Source organism: Pseudochaenichthys georgianus, chromosome 23 (genome assembly GCF_902827115.2).
Source record: "Pseudochaenichthys georgianus chromosome 23, fPseGeo1.2, whole genome shotgun sequence".
Taxonomy (NCBI): Eukaryota; Metazoa; Chordata; class Actinopteri; order Perciformes; family Channichthyidae; genus Pseudochaenichthys; species Pseudochaenichthys georgianus.
The window spans coordinates 22,734,381-22,754,611 of NC_047525.1; the positions used below are offsets into that span (position 1 = coordinate 22,734,381).

Consider the following 20,231-nt stretch of genomic DNA (forward strand, 5'->3'; position numbering starts at 1 on the left):
TGGGTTATCCTTCAATTAAAACACTCTTTAAATGCTAGCTAACCATTTACTGTCATGTTGTTGTTTACATGTAGAGCCCCTTATTCAAAATAATCTGATCGATGTTGATATGCTTTTGTTTTAAGGCACATCCCTGAATTTTTCCATTAACAGAAATGATTAATATCAGCTCTCATACCATAACAATTTAAGCTACAGTGGCAGTTTTTCTTTACTATCAAGTATTGCATTTCCATATATTGAGGGGCTTGCTGTTGCCATCAGGGCTGTTATTTCCAGACTTTGGTAAGCGTTTGAAAAGCTTTAAAAAAGACATTGTTTGACTATTTCTTCAGGTTTAATAGAACCTCATTAGAACTAGAACAATATCAAGGAAAGAATACAAAACATTTGAAAGTGTATACTTTTACTTTCAATGAATCCAATCCAGATCTTGGAAGATTTATCTTAAATAATCCATATTCAATTGGATGTGTGTTTCCCTCTCCTGTAGTGTGTTATATAGGTTTGTGTGCATGTCAATGGTCTGCAAAGGCTAACATCCCTAGTAAGAATGTGTTCAACCCCTTTGTTTTGAAATGTTGTAAGGTAAATATAGTTTTTCTGTTATTTATATATAGTGTTGCCCCCACTTACTTTTCTTTAAGAACTTGGTAAGTTATTGATATACAAAGGGTCTTTTTTGAAGGTATATTTACCCTTAAAAAAATGCTGTTTCAAGTAATCAACATATGGGACCCTCATCAAGGAGCCTTGTGTTTTGAAAGTACCCTTTTTTATGATAACTGGGTCAGTCTGGCTCAGCTGCTCTCTGTGGTTTTTCTTTTTCTTTGTTGAAACATTTTTGAGAATTAATGGTGTGTCATATGACCCAGTCAGCACCAAGGAGGCGGGTCCCAGTGACTGCTCGCTCAGCAAGGAGGAGGCAGCCTGCGGGTTCTGGCGGATGGATCAAAGGAACACTCAGTAGGACACTTCTGGTGCCTTTTTGTTACTGTGCATGCTATGTCATTGTAGCTGCGTGTATTTAAATTTGTCTGAGGAAGTTCGCTGTTCGGTCATTTTGTAGTTTGACATGTTTTTCAGCTTAGTGCATGAACACAAATGCCAGATAGTGTCATGCTTTTTCATTATGCAGCCTTTCCTGTAACTTAACACACATTTGTTCTAACGCCAAGCCTAATTTGGCACACTTTACGCGCTTCATCCCCTACATCGCCTGCGTAATTTGCGCATCTCCTAGATGAGCGATATACACTTACGCTACACTGCAAAAAATATCCATCTTAATTATTTTTGAATTAAAATGTGTTCTTAAAACTTGCTGCGATAAGTAAAACTGTATTCTCAGAACATGTATTCCTGGAACCAGTTTGATTCAAAGCCCAAGTGGTTTGGTAAAATTACTTTGAGAAAGTTTGGTTGGTCATTTCTTGCAGCGTCGGCAGTAAAACCACGTCATTTTGTCAGACAACTCCCCTTTTCCTCCCTGCTGGACCCACATCCACACTTTAGGAACAACTGGATAAAGAGTTTTTGGATCCGAAAAGCAAAATCATGATGACGGGATTTCGACTGAACTTGTCCCCGCTGAAGGAGCCGCTGGGCTTCGTCAAACTGGTGGAGTGGGTAAGTTAGATACTGTGTGTGTGTGGCTGTGTGTGTGACATACCCAGGACAGGGAGGTCCAGTCCTTTTCTAGGTCCTTGGATTTTCCCTTTTTCCCGGCGATTTTCACTTATGGGAAAACATCTCCAAAGTAAGCAGTTTGAGAGGGAATTTATTTTAAGAAAATGCAATAAGGAAACATATTTATACATTACCCCTTTCTCATTCATTTACTGAATGAATAAAAAGCCTGCTTTAATGTGATTTATTACATAAATAAAGCTTAAGATGTACACTTTTTCCCACAAGAATTAACATAATTTATTATGCAATGCATTAGATATGCTTTATCACAACACTTTTTAATAGGCCTGTATAACTTAACTTTATTTGTCTGTCTTGTAATAAATCCAGATCTTCAATATTCATAGAATAGATTCAGATAAATAGATTTCTTGTGAAATATAGTTATAGATTTTTGTATTTACTTCTCTTTTAATCTTATTGTTATCTTTGTGCTGCTGCACCGACTGTATCTCCTCCCCAGTGGATCAATAAAGGGTTATCTTATATTGTATGGATTTATGGTCTGGCTATGACTTTAAAGTGAGTATATCTCAGTTATCTCCGGTGCACTTGGAGCCCGCGTGGGCCTGCCCTTCAGACAACACAGTTACAGATTAATGCATCCCTCAGCAATAATTTACCTCTGTGTAACTGTGCACAGTTGGCTGCTCCTGCACTCGAGCAAACAGTTTGTGGTTAATGAGAAAACACGCTGCGGCTTCTAACGGAAAGTCCAGTAATCGGTTCTCTTAGGGAGCTGGGTCAGAGGAACAGTGTGGGGCGACAGTCTCTCTCTGCTGTTCTGTTTTCTCCGAGTATAAACACATAGCGAGCTAAAGAGCAGCACACATGTCATCTGACTCAGGACAAAGCTGTGTGTTCCACTCTGTTGGCCTTAGGTAACCCTGTACACATCATCTGTGATTCCCAGAGGTCTGGATGATGAACTGTGTGTCCACATTTCTGCTTTAATGCTGGGAACGTATGTGGTAATACAGGCGACACAACCCACTTAAAGGTGGGGTAGGTACATTTCAGAAACCGGCTCGAGATACACTTTTTGTTATATTCCATGGAATGCTCTTAACATCCCGATAGCAATGAATATCTTAAGTGCTTTGACAAAATATCCATAAAAAAATGTCATCTGTAGAAGCCGTAATACTGTAAAAAAGTACATCCAATGGCAGATTGGTTGAGATGGGTCTGGCTGCAGACCGCAGCAAGGAGGCGGATCCTATAGGGGCGGATCCTATAGGGGCGTTTTCTAACTTTTTTTATCCAATAGCAACTTAAGGGATTCCAGCTGCTTTTATAAATCCTCGCAGAAGAAGTCATTGTTCTAGTGATGGGAATTCCGGCTCTTCTTGGTGAGCCGGATCTTTCGGCTCCCAAACGGCTCTTCAGTTTACCACATATTATACCTTTTAATTAAATCAAATGTAGCCCTGTTTTGACTAATGATTTATATGTGTACACATATATCACTTAAATTATTCAAGACATCCTTTGTACTAAAGTATTCAAAAGTAAAAATTACATGTTTAATATAAATTATTTGCTGTGGCCAATTGTTTTCATTGCATTTACAGACCCGTGTAACTCTCTGATACCACCCAATGAATGCATTGACTTGCTTGTAGAACCACGCTACACAAAACAAATAGCAACACCTATAAAAAGTATTTAAAAAAAGGGGCTACTGTATCAACCTATATAAAGTATATAAATATAGTTTTTCTCCCTGCAGGAGAGGGGAGCGTGCTTTGAGATCAACTGCTAGGCTGCAGCGGGGAGAAGAGGGATCTCCGTCCTCCGTGTTTTATTCTTATAGAAGTAAGAAGAGAAGTAATGGGGCAGAAACCCTCCTTTTTACGCAGCGGTCCAGACATAGACATCATAGCTACGGCGACACATATTCAGTTGCCAGTTACTTTTGGCATTAGGGCAGGGATATCTTTCAAGGTTTGACATAATGAATCGTGCTACTTTTAAAGCAAGCAACGATGTTTTCAAATCTGTAATCAAAAAGCTCCTCAAAAACACTATGGAAGCAGTTCCTGCCGTTGTTACGTTAGTTCAAACAGTAACAACGGACTACTTTTCTTAGCGGATGCATGTCAATTTAAATCAATACATAAAACTATTTTTTAAATCAATAAAATCTTTTTCTAAATCCATAAAAGCATTTCAATTATTATTGGGAGTCATGTCGTTACTTTGTTGAGAATGTGGCCATGTGTAATAAGCGGGATAATGTCCACATTGCATAATGTGCCTTCATGCCGATCTAGATCCCTCCGCAAAAACAAAACAAAAAACGGCTCGTTCGCGGGCGAGAGCCGGCTCCCATCGTTCACTATAGGAAACGCCCCTATAGGATCCGCCTCCTTGCTGCGGTCTGCAGCCAGACTCAATTGGATTGGTTGGCCTACCTGCCTGTCAGCCTTCCATCGGGGCACAAATGTATCTCGTGCCCTCATTGGTCATGTGCGCGTTCGTGTGTGTTGGAGGAGGAGCTCTGTGAGGAAGTGGCAGATTTTCTCCGGTTGTGTATTTTCAAATTCTAGCGATCTCGAGCCGGTTTCTCAAACTTACCTACCCCACCTTTAATAGTGTGTAGCAATGACTAAAATGCATTAAAGAGTGCATTTTATTCAAATTTGCAGGGTACATATTTGTATTTAGTTCCCCTACATGTTTCCATGCTTTAATGTTCAAAAAGCTCTTTATTCTTCTCATACTGCCTGTGCTGCAGCACCTCTTTTCACCCTCTGTCTGAAACCAGAGCCCAGTCTGCTCTGATTGGTCAACCACTTAGAGATGTCCCGCCCCTTGACCTATCAAGTAAAATATGTTGAAGCGCTAATAGAAGCTGAGTGTTACGTAGTGATGTCACTATGTTACAATAATCCCTTTGGAGGGAACAGGGATTTTAGCCGTTGCAGACCATTTACATGCACTAAAACCTATACACACTAAAGGAAAGGGAAAAACCCCCAAAAAAAGCAGTATGTCAATGATATTGGAGGGTTTCCAGCCGGTTGCATTGACTGAAATCCAACATTTTGTTCTCCATTTATCCTGCATACCTCTGAGGCGTCATGAAAAGTGTGTGTACTTGGCACCAGAGTGGTTTAGCCTCTACACTCCCTCGATATTATCTTCCACACATTAGTAAACAGGAAGCTGGGTCGAAGTAACAAACGAGACAAGGCTGCCCCATTCACTTACGATGTTGAGTAATGATGATAAAGGCATTTCTCATTGCCAGGCCTCTCTGCCTCTGGCTTCATTGGGCCTCAGAGGGAAACAGTAACACAATGGACAGATGCTCCAGGAGTCTTTGGTCAGTCTGTGTGAGAAAAACTGATGATTATTCAGATTGCAACAAGATTTGTTTCCATCTTAACGGCCCTTCTGATCAAAATCAACGTTTTAATGTCCTTTATTTCTACTTTTCATTGTTTGCTTCACTTTCACTAACCTGCTAATGCTGCCTCACAGCTCAGTTATGCGTAAAGACTTCCTTTTGCAGATGTGTCGGACGCCTTAGATAAAGACTTATAAGCAGTGACAATGCTGCGGTTTGTCCACAGTCTTTGGAAGTCGCCATGTATGGAGAAGTTGTCGCCTGTCTTAGGACTAAATGGTGATATTGGAAACTTGACAAATACCCGACAGTGTTTGTACAGTTAGGATTTATGCTCTGTTTAAAATGAGAATATAAACATAGACGTAAAAATATCGAGGTGTGTGTGCTCGGTCCACCCTGGGACAGTTAATCACGCTGAGGATCCGTAAAAAGTAGCTCACAGTGGGTTTGTAGCCAGAAAAACAGGAAGTGACAGCCAATGACATCTGGAGAAACATCTGGAGAGAGGCCTCGAGGCGTGTGTGTGTGTGTGTGTGTGTGTGTGTGTGTGTGTGTGTGTGTGTGTGTGTGTGTGTGTGTGTGTGTGTGTGTGTGTGTGTGTGTGTGTGTGTGTGTGTGTGTGTGTGTGTGTGTGTGTGTGTGTGTGTGTGTGTGTGTGTGTGTGTGTGTGTGTGTGTGTGTGTGTGTGTGTGTGTGCGCGCGCGTGTGTACAGTAAATGTGGGTTTTGCAGAGTGAAGTTCAAGGCTAAAAGTTGAGGTGGCCTGTCGTAAGCATTTTATAAGAGTGAGAATGTGTGATACAGTTGTGCTGATGCAACACAATTCAAGTGGTTGGTTACATGTGTTTTGTCACCTTGAGGCGTGAAACAAAAAAACATTACCTTTTCATGTCAGGAGGTAGTGACATGCAGACTTCCTGTCTATAGAAAAGCTTCAGATGCAAGCGCTAATTAACGACATCTCAGTTGTCCTAATTTCACCATCATGTTTTTCTGAGATAAAGGGGCTACTTTTGACGTGTTCCGGGACCTACTTGATTATTCTAGAGCAAAACACATCATTCTACTGCAGACTTACCTCAGAAACACACTCCAAATGAATGCTAATGTGTGTGTTAGATGCACAAATTGGCAACTGTTTGCTAGCAAGTTCACCTTATCTAACTGCTTAGGCGTTATTAGGTCAGTAATGTGTTCAAAGCTTACTGTGCTGCCCCCAGGTGGCCAAAAAAAGGATTGTTGTTGTTGATTTAAAAATCTGTCTGTATGATTTACATATAAACCGGCCTTCAGTTTCCTAGCAGTGCTTCTCAAACTTATTTCAGTCATGTACCCCCTTTGAAACATTTTCTCAGCCGAGTACCCCCTGACCGACCCCGAAAATGTTTGATAGAAAAAGCCTATATACATAATTACAATACAGTGATGTTCCCTCAGTGTGTGATTTATTAACTCCTTCATGCATGAATGACAGGATTTTTTCATCTTTGTGCATGAAAAAAAAGAACATATACGATTTTTCCAAGGATAGATAGATAGATAGAACTTTATTTGTCATTGTACAAGTACAACGAAATTACAACGACTCAAGGTGCCAACACGCAACAACAAGACACTATAAAAACAACAAGACACTATAAAAACAATAAATGGGACTTAAAAAAGGGAATATGTACATAAATAAATAATAGATAAATTAAATTGCACGATTCCCCGAGTTTTTCAATTGAAGTAATATGTATGTTTAACAAGCCAATGAACAAAATGATATATTATGAAAAAGTATAAAATACAATACACAAATTTGACATGTTTATATGAGGACCCCCTTGGTGGTTCTAGAAATATTTTTTCTATTTCACTTATTGTACGGAGATTCTTTTTGTAATCATGCATGGTATTTTTATTAACCTTTTTAAAAAAAAAATCTCACGTACCCCCTGCAGTACCCCAACGTACCCCTAGGGGTGCGCGTACACCCATTTGAGAATCACCGTCCGAGCACACGTGATTAAAAAAGGCGTAAAATGCCTGAGTATTTCGCAAGTGTGATCTTAAATCTTACACTAAAACTATTGCTTTCATCTGACCTAATACAGTTATGTGAAATATGTGGGCATAATACATTTAATTCAACTTAATGTTTCCGTTTTATCTGTGTTTGAATAGCTGTATGTTGTACTTAGATGCTCGGCCAGGATGTGTGATGATGACGGGCAGCGACTTAAAGCTATGCATGTCCAGGATGTGTGAAAACTGTCAACACATTTTGAGGAGAACAGATCAGAGCAGCGATGCCACTGGGAGTCTGTGAGCTCATTGCTCTGGAATAAAATGAGCGGCCTGCTGCAGTTTGAGGGTTACGCTTAGCAGCAGCTACAAGAATTTATAATGTGTGGGTTTTAAGGAAGGAATTAGTGTCACATGGCCTATACGCTGAATCAGATGCTTTCTGCTCCTAAGGGAAATAACTCAACAGCTGAATGGCAGCATTGGTTCAGCTGAGAGACTGTTGATGTTATTTGTTAGAGAAACCATCTACCGAACCTTCTCAATGATTTGTTGTCTTACTGATAATACATACAGTATGCCAGATGATCAAATGTGGACATTACAGGGGGAAAAAATAGAAAATGATACAAAATAAACATGTTGTTTTGTGATTTTCATTATCAAAATCAGATTCGGAATACCTTTAAGATTAAGATTAAGAGATGGACTTTTATTAATCCCTCGTGGGGGAATTGTTTCTCTGCATTTGACCCATCCTAGTGTTAGGAGCAGTGGGCTGCCATTTTGAACGGCGCCCGGGGAGCAGTGTAGGGAACGGTGCCTTGCTCAGGGACACCTCGGTAGCACTTGGTCTTGCTTGGACTTGAACTGGTGACCTTCCAGTTGCCAAGCCAAGTCCCTATCGACTTCGCCACCACCACCTTAGTCCCACAGGACTGACATTTAAATGTGTTACAGCAGAAAAGAGCCAAAGACAGCTTAATGTTTTACCTAAGAAGCATACTGTAAAAGCACAATTTACAAAATACACATCTTTAACATTTCTGAAGTTTTAGCAGCCAGGTATGTATTGCACAGTTATTAACGGCATATATATATATTGCGCATATTGCACATAGCTGGTATTTAACAACAAGGGGTGTTATAGACTGTGATGTTGTGTTAGAGGGGTGTCAAACTTAAATACACAGTGGGCCAACATTAAACAAATGGGTACTAGTCGAGGGCCGGACCGGTTCAATGTTTATTGCAAAACGTATTGAAATGAACTTATTGCACATATTTTTTTCATTTCATTTCAATCTTTATTTCGAACAGATTAAAAAAAGAAAAAATGTGAAAAACAGAATACCGTATTGTTAAAATACAGTATTTATCCACATTCATGATAATATTTATATGTTCAACAAAAAAAAGTCTTCATATTAATAATAAATCATATGTGTCCGAAAGGGAGCAGTTATTCCTATTTACATTTATACATTAAACCTGGAACTAACAAAGCTTAAATGATTGCCTATAAAAACAACATTAAATAATCAGTTGCATTCATTTCTTATGGCTCTATCTGCAGCTTCATTTCTTATGATCACATTTCCCGACAGCTTAAAAAAAAACTATTCCCCTCAAAGAGAAAAACAAACATGCCCTGTTGTCTCAAGAAAGAAAGTGCCGAAGGAAACATCCATTAAACTCAGCGTGCTGCTCTGTGATGCTAGCTCAGACACTTGGCATCTCATCTCGGGTGCAAGGTCATCAATGTTTGGGCTCAGGCTCCGAGCGGAGGAGACCCTCAGGATGGAGTGAAGGTGTCACCGGCGGGCCAGATCTAACAGTAATGAAAGATTATCCTGCGGGCCGAAATTAAATCCACGAGGGCCTAATTTGGCCCCCGGGCCTTGAGTTTGACACATGTGTGTTAGAGAATACAAATAAGAAGAGCAACAGATTTATATTGTAAAAATGGTTGAGTAGTGAGTTTTATTTCCAGCTGTTCGTGGAGTGAAATGCCGGCCATCTGTTGGTCCCTCTGGCCCTTTCTGCTGACGCTGGGATTCAGTCTGCCAACTTTCTTCTGGTGGGAAGTTCTGGTGACACTTTTCAACTGTTTTGTGCAAACATACATGTAGGAAGGAAAACAATTAATCATGGTGTACATTTAACATTTAATTTATAGTAGATAGTGTTTTTGCTTTTGTTTGTTGGGGTTGTATTGATTATTCTCTCCATTGAAAACATTTTTAACATTTAACCCTTTTGAAAAAGTCGCTTTGATTATCTGTAAAAAACACTTATAAAATGATAACCAAGTTCAGTCCTTATCGTCACTAACAGATATTCATTCATTTTCAACATTAATGTCTGTCTACATAATGCCCCTGTTGTTTTGATATGGGAACACACACATGTCATTATCTTCTGAATAGTAAATGCTTGGGGAATACTTTCACGGTCTATGATATGGCAATATTCAGCGACAACATCGATTTTGGATGCATTGCATCGAACACTGCAAGGCTCGATGATAAATTACCGAAGTGAAAACCAAGACAATTATGAATATGTATTTTCCCCAGAGGGCAAACATTTGAATAAAGTAAGAATTACACTTTTGAAGCCAGGGCTCTAGACTGAAATTGTGAGATAAGAATTCATAATTTCATGCAATAACTGCGGGAAATATTGTGGTATTATTGGGTGTCAATGGGAACACGTTTTGAATTATTATTATACAGTAGGGGCAGAGGTTGATCTTCCACAAGTCAAACACAAACTCATCCTTGTCTAAATGTATGCTATGTGCATTAACAAAGCCCATCTCTCCAATGTCCCTCTCTCTTCTCTCCACAGCTCACGGCCATATTTGCTTTCGGAAGCTGTAGTGGATTCTCAGGGAAGAACGTCATGTCTCTGCTCTGCGGCGATGGCAGGAATGACACGCTCGATGCCAACTTCCACTACCCGTTCAGGTGAGAGTCTCTTTTTGGGGATTTCTTTTTTACAAATTCAGTAGGATGTGATCTGAACCTTCAGTCTTGTATTGTTGCCAGGTTGAGCGCGGTCCCGCTCATTGAGGGGAACGCCACTCTCTGTAACCAATCAGCCACCACCACACACATGGTGGGAGACTCCGCCTCCTCCGTGGAGTTCTTTGTGGGCGTGGCCGTCGTCTGCTTCCTGTACAGCATGGTGGCTCTGCTGGTGTATTTGGGCTACATGCACGTCTACAAGGACTCTGACTTTGGACCCATCTTTGTGAGTATTGATCAAGCTGTGAGAGACTTGTAGCAAAGCACTTTGAGCACCAGGAAAAGCGCTATATAAATCACATTTTTTATTATTATTATTATTATCTTTGCACACCTAAGCACCTCGGACAGAACTTTATACCAGGAGTTTAGTTTATTTGTTTATAGTGTCGTTGAAATGAATTTGACTGTTATTTTGCCGGCTTGAATATGTTCATCACTTAAGAGTCTCGAATAAAGGAGTTCCGGTCACAAAGTGCAGTTCAGTTCCATTTATTTTCTCCAACTCATGGTTTCTGCAGTTTGGCAAAAATCTCAGGGACGCATGAGAGAGCAGGACTGGAGAGGCTTTCCTGCTAGTCTGTCTGCTCTTTAAGTAGCAGCAGTAATCAGTGTTCACCTGAGTGTGTCCAATCACACCTGCTGTCCCTTTCCCAATCAGGAGCATTTGGTGACAGGCAGGTGAATGTCCATTAGCCCTCTAGAGGACAGTGTTTGGGCAGCAAGTAGCTCAGCTGCTGTGAAAGATATGAATTCCATGTTCATTTAGACCGTTCAGGTAGGGATATCAAGCGGGCCACTGGCCGAGTGTAAGTCCTGTCTTGAACTAGGATGTCAGCTGACCTGACACACTGGTCAGGGCTCGAATGCAGCCTGGTAACCTTCCCTACTGGCCATTGGGCCCTTGGCAGTTGTGGATCCATTATAAGAACAGCCGTATCCAGTTACAAGTTATCCGATGGCTTTTCCCATTTCTGCCGTGATTGCAAGGTTGGCAGATAGTCCTTGATAAAATGGGTCCACAATTGATCCGCCAGTATTTGGCTCTGGCGCCACCTACGCCGCCACATTCACTCTGGTGCGTAAGCAACTTGCGGCAGGGAAGCGTCACCCCACCCCATCAGCAGCATGTTCGGAGTGATGGGGTCAGATACATCAGATGAAGTGTAACCAAGTGGGTTTGAGTTGAGCATACCCTCAACCTCAACCAGTACAGTGGCAAGGACTTGGTTGGCTTCCTACAACACCCCGAAGAGCATTCTTGACTGATCTGATCTCCCTTCCCACACACCTCCAAAGTGGGGGGAATTAGGAGGGTTGAATTTGAAGGTGAGTTGGTATTGACAGAGTTTCTCTTGCAGCTCTGGTTCTCGAGCTTCAAGCGTCTCTTGTAGCTCCCTCGCAGCCCCACGGAAGTCGGTACCTCTATCTAAGAGAATTTCCTTTGGCTTGCTTCGACGGGCAATGAATCTTCTGAGGGAAAGCAAGAAGGCATCCGAATCCAAAGCGACGAGAAGATCAAGGTGCACTGCGCTAGTGGTTAGGCATTTGAACACCCCAACGTTTCTCGTTGCCCCTCCCAGCTTTGACAGTTGGGGGGGGACAGTCCCCATTGATCAGCTGTCACAAAACACTGTAAATGGGCAGCTTTAGCCAACATTGCTAATTTCCAGCTGTTGTCCCCGGCCAAATGATAATAGATACCTTTTTAAAATCCCAATCCATCAACAGCATTAGTTGTAAAAAAAAAGGATGAAAGACAAGTAGATACAGGCGAAAGGATAAAAGAGAACAAGCACACGTTACTACATACATGTCACATACAGCACATCACAATCACACAACAGAAACAAGGGGCAACATCCATGATCACAACATGTAACACACACACTATATCCAACACAGACTAGTGTGTGCAGGTGGAGTTCTCAGTGAACACCTCAATGATCAATACGGGTCCATCTCATCTTACCTTTAGTTTCTGACTGTCTGTTCTATATTCCAGGACTTCCTGCTCACAGCCGTCCTGGTCTTCCTGTGGCTGGTGTGCTCCTCGGCCTGGGCGAAGGGTCTGCAGAACGTGAAGGATGCCACGGACACTGCAGGCATCGGCAACACGCTGGCCGTCTGCAGGGGGGCCAACGTCACCTGTGAGGTCACAGAGTTCGCCAGCATGCGGCCCCTCAACATCTCTGTGGTGAGAGGCGTCACGGATTGGCTTAAAGGAATTCGTGTGTTTATTTACCACCTTCTACGGAGGGGTTTAAAACATTTCAAATTAGAGGTGAGGGTTGTTACAGTTATAAAGTGTGTAATGTAATATGCCTTTTGTAATGCTGGATAGATTTTTATTTTCCATTAAAGATATCTTGATTATCTTATTGACAGCATATGGCATGTTACACAATACATAGCATAACTACATAGAAGATTAAAGAGGTCAAGAAAGAACACCAGGAATTGTTATACACATTTTTTAAGGTAATATTAAATACAAAATATGTGCTATGGCCCCCTTTTTTTCTTTTTGTATGCATTTATTGTTAGTATCATGTCATTTTGAATTATTATTTGAATATAAATATATAAAAACTAGAGCCGGGACTCGATTAAAAAAATTAATCTAATTAATTAGAGGCTTTGTAATTAATTAATCGAAATTAATCGCATTTTTAATCAAATATACATATTTGACCTGAGAACAGTGAGAAGCGATGTTCACATGGATTTGACTCCACGTGGTCGACAGTCGAGTGCAATCCAGTGAGCCAGGGAGCTGGTTATCCTCTCAGACGTGGACTTACTTATCCTGGCCCTGAAACCAGTCATCTGGTTGAGTGTGGGTCGGGTCAGGGTGTGGTTCCTTGCACTCGGAGTCGGGCTAACGTCCACGCTAGCTGCTACATGCTTTGCATTTAGGTGATACTTTAGGCTTGATGTGCTGCGGTGATATGCACATTCTTTTTTGCATAATTTGCACACAACCGTGCTCTTATCGACGCTTCCATCCGTCCGTTTAAAAAAAAAAAAATCCCATCCACGGGGCCGACCAAAGCGGTCTCATCAGCTTGTTCGTTCATGTTTGACTATTGTTCACCGTGGTTTGTTGTTGTTTGAAGTCCCATGCTGAAGTCATGAACGTTAGTTGGTGCTCCAGTATAATCGGTACGCCTGAAACTCATCCAGTGAGAAACGTTCCGCTGTGCAAAAATAAGTGCGATAAAATGTTTTACCGCGTTCATTTTTGTGTAATTAATTAATCTTAATTAACGCGTTAAAGTCCCGGCCCTAGAAAAACATATAATGTATATATAATTGAGATATTTCTGTCACCGATTTCAAGTAGTATTAACTTCAGCTGCATTTTCCACAGTGAATACAAATAATGTAGCAGTAGGCCTATAGAGGGGATTTGTGTCCACCCCACAATTTCTAAAATACTAGTCTTGAAGATGTTACATGAAGTGTGACTCTCAGTCACGAGGCACGGAGCAACAACACTTTAATTTTCCTCAGACGCTGCTGCTGTATTTATTTTGTCACAAGTTCAAAACAAATGTGTTAAAAACGAACACACACGTGACCTCAAACTGTTTGTGATTGATATAAAAATCCATCACATACCAAACATGCTGTCTTTTTTCCCCTAGAATCTGATAATAATAATAAAATCCCTATTTTCTTTCTCCAGGTGTTTGGCTACCTCAACATGCTCGTGTGGGCGGGGAACGCCTGGTTTGTGTACAAGGAGACCCGCTGGCACTCTCAGAAATTCTCTACTCAGCCCGGACCTGGAAGACAGCAGGTCCCTTCACCCATATAGAGCCACACACACACACACACACACACACACACACACACACACACACACACACACACACACACACACACACACACACACACACACACACACACACGCACACGCACACGCACACACACACACGCACACGCACACGCACACACACATACCATGTATACATCACTTCAGGGGACATTACATTGACTTACATGCATTTCCTGGAGACTTATCCTAACCTTAACCATAACCAACACATGCCTAACCCTAACCCTAACCAAGTCTTCACCCTAAAATTAATGATCCCCCTCATGGGGACCTCCAATGTGTCCCCATAAGGGAGGCGGTCCCCACACGTGACTGTGTAAACAGATTTAGGTCCCCACAAGTATAGTAATGCTAGTCCACACACACACACACACACACACACACACACACACACACACACACACACACACACACACACACACACACACACACACACACACACACACACACACACAGCAGACACAAGCCCACATTTGAGCATATGCACACTGCATGCACCATGTGTGATGGAAGACATGAGTAAATACAAACAAGCTCTATGAAGATGAAAGAGAAATAAAATGAAGGAGAAATTAATTGATTTGTTTCCAAACATGTACTTTTCCTCACACATTCACAGCATACTGAAAACAGTTCTAAACTAAGAATACATTTCCTACAAAGATAGGAGAAAGGAGGCTCCGGGAGGAGAAGTGTTTAGATTAGACTTTTTCCATTCTATTTCTTACATTACCTGTTTCATATACTATAGCAAAACCAATGCAATAAGTACGCCCAGTCCTTTTAAACGTTCCTTATTACAATTACTCCTTTTCTTATGCTTTAGTAAGCAGATACATGCACAGACAATGACCAAACATGTTGATATTTTAGATCTATAGCAGCGTTATGACTTGTTAGAGAGGTTCCCTTACATCTCAGGTCCCATTTTAGGACAATGGCTGACATGGCTTTATTAAATACTGATGAATCTAATAGGTACTTTGAACTGTTTGTCTATGATACAAATCCAACTACAATTAACACTAATTTATTGTTTAACATCTTCTACAATAATGATAATGTGATGCAGGTTTTCAGGGTACAAGAAAGGTTGTCTGTGGTCCACTAAGAAGCATTACTCCATATATTACCTTCTCAGAAATGTACCCTCATGGTAATATATGTCCATATTGGCTTTTAAATTGAGCATCACATTCACATCAGTGTGAATTGTGACGTTTTAGTATTTAGTATTTTTATAGATTTGATTGATTAGATTACATTAGATAGCATTTAAATACATTTTTAGATTGAAAGCAATTTGTGTAAATAGAAAAAAAGGTTAAGTAGTCATTCATTCATTCATTCATTCATAGGCTCTCTCACTGTTGGGTCAGGCGCCCTCTAGTGGTGGGATAGTGGTTATTGAAATGTCTGGACAAACATAGGATTATTAATTTGCTAACTATATTGGCTTGTCATGAATGACACTGATGACGTGAATCCAAATGAAAGTGTCACAGATTTTCCTCAGTAACGTAAAAGACATTTCCACAATAGCAGGAAAACAACATGACACGATAACGACAACATCCCTATCATACTTTAGAACTCCGAAACATCCAATCAAGGCTTTTTATAATATATAAAACGAGATCTAAACATATTAAGCCACCTAGTCATTTACTACTTCAAGCTAAAGGACAACACATGATGGAAGTATAGGAGTCATGTTTTCTTTTTAACATGTTGTGTTAAAACATCTGCAATCCAGTGGTGGACGACATGCACAGTGCATTCTCATGGTACTTAATATGCGAGAGTGTAAATCCGTAGAGAATACTTGATTGAGATTTTGACGACCTTGATTTATTCAAACTAAACTAAGGTACCAAATGAAGGTTAAACACTTCCTTGATTGATGTTTTTAATGTCCTTTTTTTCAAATTATTTGTCATGACTTTTTGCATCAATAGCTCGGTCAAAGCAACATGTTTCCTCCTGTTTAAGTCGAGGGTGTTTTATAAAATGTCACTTTTTTTGTCTTATTTTTAGATGATTATTTGAAGGAATATGAAGTTCTGATTTTCTAATGATGTTTTATCTTTTGATATGGTGATAAATAATGTAAATGTGATGATGTATATTCATTTAACTGTGTGTTAAGTTAAATGGATGTGTGTGTGGTGTACTGGTTACACCTCTGCATTCTTATAATCGTCATCAAACTAGCTATAGCTTCGTCAATGATTCCTGTGCATTCAACCTGCCCAACTGAGACACGCTGTGACATGCACCATTTCTATGTACCTTTGTTTTTTATCAATAAAAATGAATGATTTTTTTTCACAAGTCTCTAAAGTGAACGTCCTGTCCATCTAAAATGTGTGTGTTTGGATGTAGACACTTTACACTCCAGTGCGTGTGTTTGTCTATCCTTTTCCTCTCATGCCTCAATATGGAAGCCAGTTAATTTAAAAATAATTTAGCTTAATCATTCATTCACATTTGCCCCTAGCCGTGTGTGAAATATATGATTTTATGGTGCCAAATATATCATTTTGTCCAGATTCAACTGCTCATATAAGATACAATGTAAATATAAAGTGGTATCTTTAAAAATACTATTTAGAAGGTTGAATAATAAAAGTGAGAGCATTTGAGGACATCTTTTTGACAAACATCCGTTCTTTTGACTCTTAAAGAGATGGAAAATATATGCTTCCTGTTGTGTCATGTGACCTCGTGATCACTGTGCGGGAAACAAACACAACACTGAGTCAGAGTCATCGTTTGTGTGTGTGAAAGAAAGAGAAAGAAAAGGGAAGTGCACTGGTGTGTGTGGGTGTGACAGAGGAAAATACAGGAAGGGTTTAACCACAGATTAACATTATAAAGTGTGTGTAGACTGTGTGTGTGTTGATTTGAAACGACAGTAAACATTAATCAAAGTAATTTCCGTGCTCTGGTTTAACACTGTCATTTCCTCTTTCCCTCCTCCCTGCTCTGGTCTAATATCATGGGATGTAAGCATCATGCAACAGACCTAAAGATCTGTTTATGTGTTGAACAAAAGTCAGATTTAAGTTTGTTCGGTATAATCTTAATAGCAGAAATATTATGATCTATTGACATGTTTCCTGTAAAAAAAACACGAAACCGCGCACCTCCTCTCCTGACTTTGCACTTTAACCGCAGATTCTGTTTTCAGCCACAAGAGGTCCACGTAGCGCTGTTAGCTTGACCTACTGAGCCACTTTGAGAAGCTAAGCATCCTGGGACAGTTTGTTTCAGTGACCTCAGATTAAGGCATGTTTTAAATTCACATATAAATGCAAAATGTGATGTGTTGACTCCTTTGCAACTCCCTGACAATCCCTAATAGTACTGTACTGTTTAGACTCAAAGCAGGGCCCAATATTCATATACTTGATTGACCTAATAAAATAAAATAAACTTTTCGGGGTATACAATGTTAAATGACCCTATTTTTATAGTAAAACTAAATACTGCATATGCAAGTTCATTCTCTTTGGTATTCTACTTCAAATTGTGTTAATGCATTGGAATAACTGATGGAATAACATTTCAATATAATTAGGTCTTACATGATTAAATGTGACACATACAATGAATTGAATGATTGGATTGATTGACGTAAACATGTAGTTATTATCCAGAAAAAGCCAGATGGACATGTTTAGCCCTATTTTATGCTTTATTCCTTGTCTTTGTGATTGACAGGTCCACCTACTGTATGCCTATTGAATTACTGACACACTCACACAACAACACTGACTAAGAAACCACTGTAATAACACTTGTTTGCAATATGTAAATTAGACAACAATATATTAAGAATGTTACTTGTAAATTGGAATAACTTTTCTATTTTTCAAATATTATGTGCATGCCCCTAATAGTGTTTTATTTTGTGTCTCTATATTCACTTAGCTGTAACAATGTATGTATGCCCTATGTGGGACGAATAGAGGAAGTCTGATGTCCTTTGGTATATTACCCAATGATGTTCCAATAAAAAGATAATGTTTTCTCAGCTCAACATAATGTCACCTTGTAACTGTCCAACAGAGGGAAATCTGTAATGTGCTCACAGTCTGAACTTTTGAACCCCTCAGTAGCTCCCTGTCTGTCTCAACCTCTCAATCCTCCGGAAGTTGCCGAACAAGCACGACGTACACCGAGCATGACGTCTATATATCTGGTTCTTTCGTTTTTCGCCTGCTGCGTGCGAAGGAGAGAGAGAGAGCAAGCGAGAGAGCGAGAAAAACGTCTCTCAGCAAAGCAACAAGAAGGAAGAGAAATGGCGACACTGGATCGCCAAATACCAAGTCCGGATAGCTTCCTGTGCGAGCCTTGGTCTTCCTTCGTCACCGCGGCTAAATTACGTTTTGTTGACAGTAAGTTTGCACGTCGGTAGCCCTTGTTGTTTTTGCGGACAAACTGTGGTGAAGTGCGTGGTCCAACAACTGTCTGTGATTGAGTAGAGTCTGCAAAGTAACTGTCAAAAAATACTATTATGAAATACCATATTAATATGTCGCTTGAACAGTCGAGAGACAAGCTTTACGGTGCATAGTTCGTAGCACTGGTGTGTGCAGTAATGACATTTCTCAACTGTGCAGGATGTAAGTTTTTTAGCTTTGACAGCTTCACTAATTTGGCTTCACTTTCAATAGGAAGCCAGCTCCAGTGCTAGCTAGCTAATAATGCTAACTGGTAGTCAGGCTCGGACCAGCATGGCTCCAGTACGCATGGCCCCAAAGTTTGTTGTCAGTGGTGGGAAGTAACTAAGTACATTTACTCAAGTACTGTACTTAAGTACAATTTTGAGGTACTTTTACTTTACTTGAGTACTTCCATGTTATGCTACTTTGTACTTAAACTGTCCTACAATTCAGAGGTAAATTACATGTATTTAATACCTTTAGTTACTTTGCAGATTTGGATTAATAATGTGAAATATAATCAACACATCAGACTTTAGTTCCACCTGGAGTAAATTCACAAGCTACCCTGCAGAATACAAAGGCATTAAAACGAGCTGCACCTTTACCAGCTTTGAGAACACTTTAATGGTCACTAATTATAAAACACATTCAAAGGTTTTATTGTCATATGCACAAAGCTACAGTGTAGAAATGGCAATGACATTCTTCTGACCTGAGCTCCTCCAACAATGCAACATATATAATAAAATAAAAAGTAGTGCAACAAGTCTATATACATGTCAATAGAATATGAAATTAAATAATGTAAATTAAGACACAATTAAATACGGTTTATTGCGGTGATAACTATTTATATAAATTAGTATATTGCAAGATGACAACAATATCATATATATTATTCTGAGATGGACCAATCTGCACAAGAGTACTTTTACTTTTAGTACTTTTAGTTATTTTGATGATACTTTTGGACTTGTACTTCCAGATCGGAGTACTTCTTCCACCTCTGGTTGTTGTCAATGCTCACCTGCTGGTTTGTAAAGTGTCTTTTGTGTTTTCTTCCGACGCAGACTCGTCCTCGGATGACAAACAGATTTTCTGCCAGGGTAAAGCCGTGAGGCTCAGCAAAGAAGGTAAGGAAGTGAGAAAACACACTAACGCTGTCACTGCCAACACCATGATGTTCTGTTATTGTTTTGTTCTCTGTAACCAGAGGTGTCCTTTTCTCTGGGGACACAGGGACAACACTTCCTGACATGGCTGATATCGTTCAAATAACTACTTCCAGGCATACTCTGTAAAGAAATGCTCTGAAAAATAGCTTGCACCAAGAAATAAACCAAGAAATAAAATACATACATACAAGTGCTAAAAACAAATAAGCCCCTTGCTTACTTATTACTAAATGATGAAAAAACATCCATGCACTAACTTCAAAAACATCTTGACATAGATTCTTGCTTTTTCCCAATCTTGGAAATAATCCATTCTAACCTCAAACTGTTCAAACTAAATTCTGTTTAACCTCCTCTCACAAAAACATAATGACTGCGTCTCATACATACTTTTAAATGCATGTGTCTAGCTGGGAAACGCATTACTGGGAGTGTGTTTGAATTAGAAAACGGTGTTACAGTGTTCACCGTGTGTCTAATGATTAATTTCTACATGAATCTACATTTTGCCCATTAAAATACAGCATCGTCATTTTCCATAGCCTGAGGTGATGCATTCAGAAGCTGGAAACCCAAAGATTATTAGAGGTTTTTTTCGCTTTAGTCGTAATCAAAATAGTTGCAAATGTAGTTTCTCGATTTACAAATCAATTAACTTGCTAATTGT

General features: G+C 39.8%; 2 protein-coding genes across 2 annotated transcripts in view; both read left to right on the forward strand.

Annotated features, from left to right (window-relative positions):
• Window positions 1–1,482: 1,482 nt before the first annotated feature.
• sypl1 (synaptophysin-like 1) lies at window positions 1,483–16,265 on the forward strand. Its single transcript, XM_034075071.2, has 5 exons — window positions 1,483–1,629; window positions 9,913–10,031; window positions 10,113–10,317; window positions 12,097–12,288; window positions 13,783–16,265. The coding sequence occupies exons 1-5, from the start codon at window positions 1,558–1,560 to the stop codon at window positions 13,912–13,914; spliced, it is 720 nt and encodes a 239-aa protein (XP_033930962.1). The 5' UTR covers window positions 1,483–1,557; the 3' UTR covers window positions 13,915–16,265.
• A 1,913-nt stretch (window positions 16,266–18,178) lies between these two features.
• Window positions 18,179–20,231, forward strand: part of atxn7l1 (ataxin 7-like 1) — a 52,146-nt gene continuing 50,093 nt past the window's right edge. The window contains 2 exon segments of the mRNA XM_071201765.1: window positions 18,179–18,338; window positions 19,460–19,522. Coding sequence (XP_071057866.1) covers window positions 18,242–18,338; window positions 19,460–19,522 — 160 coding nt within the window. The 5' untranslated portion in view covers window positions 18,179–18,241.

Excerpts from the sequence above, each read along its gene's own strand:
- sypl1 (XM_034075071.2), top strand. The coding sequence starts at position 1,558 with ATGATGACGGGATTTCGACTGAACTTGTCCCCGCTGAAGGAGCCGCTG. Across the intron at positions 10,032-10,112 it reads AACTTCCACTACCCGTTCAG|GTTGAGCGCGGTCCCGCTCA; the intron begins GTGAGAGTCTCT and ends TATTGTTGCCAG. Across the intron at positions 10,318-12,096 it reads CTGACTTTGGACCCATCTTT|GACTTCCTGCTCACAGCCGT; the intron begins GTGAGTATTGAT and ends TCTATATTCCAG.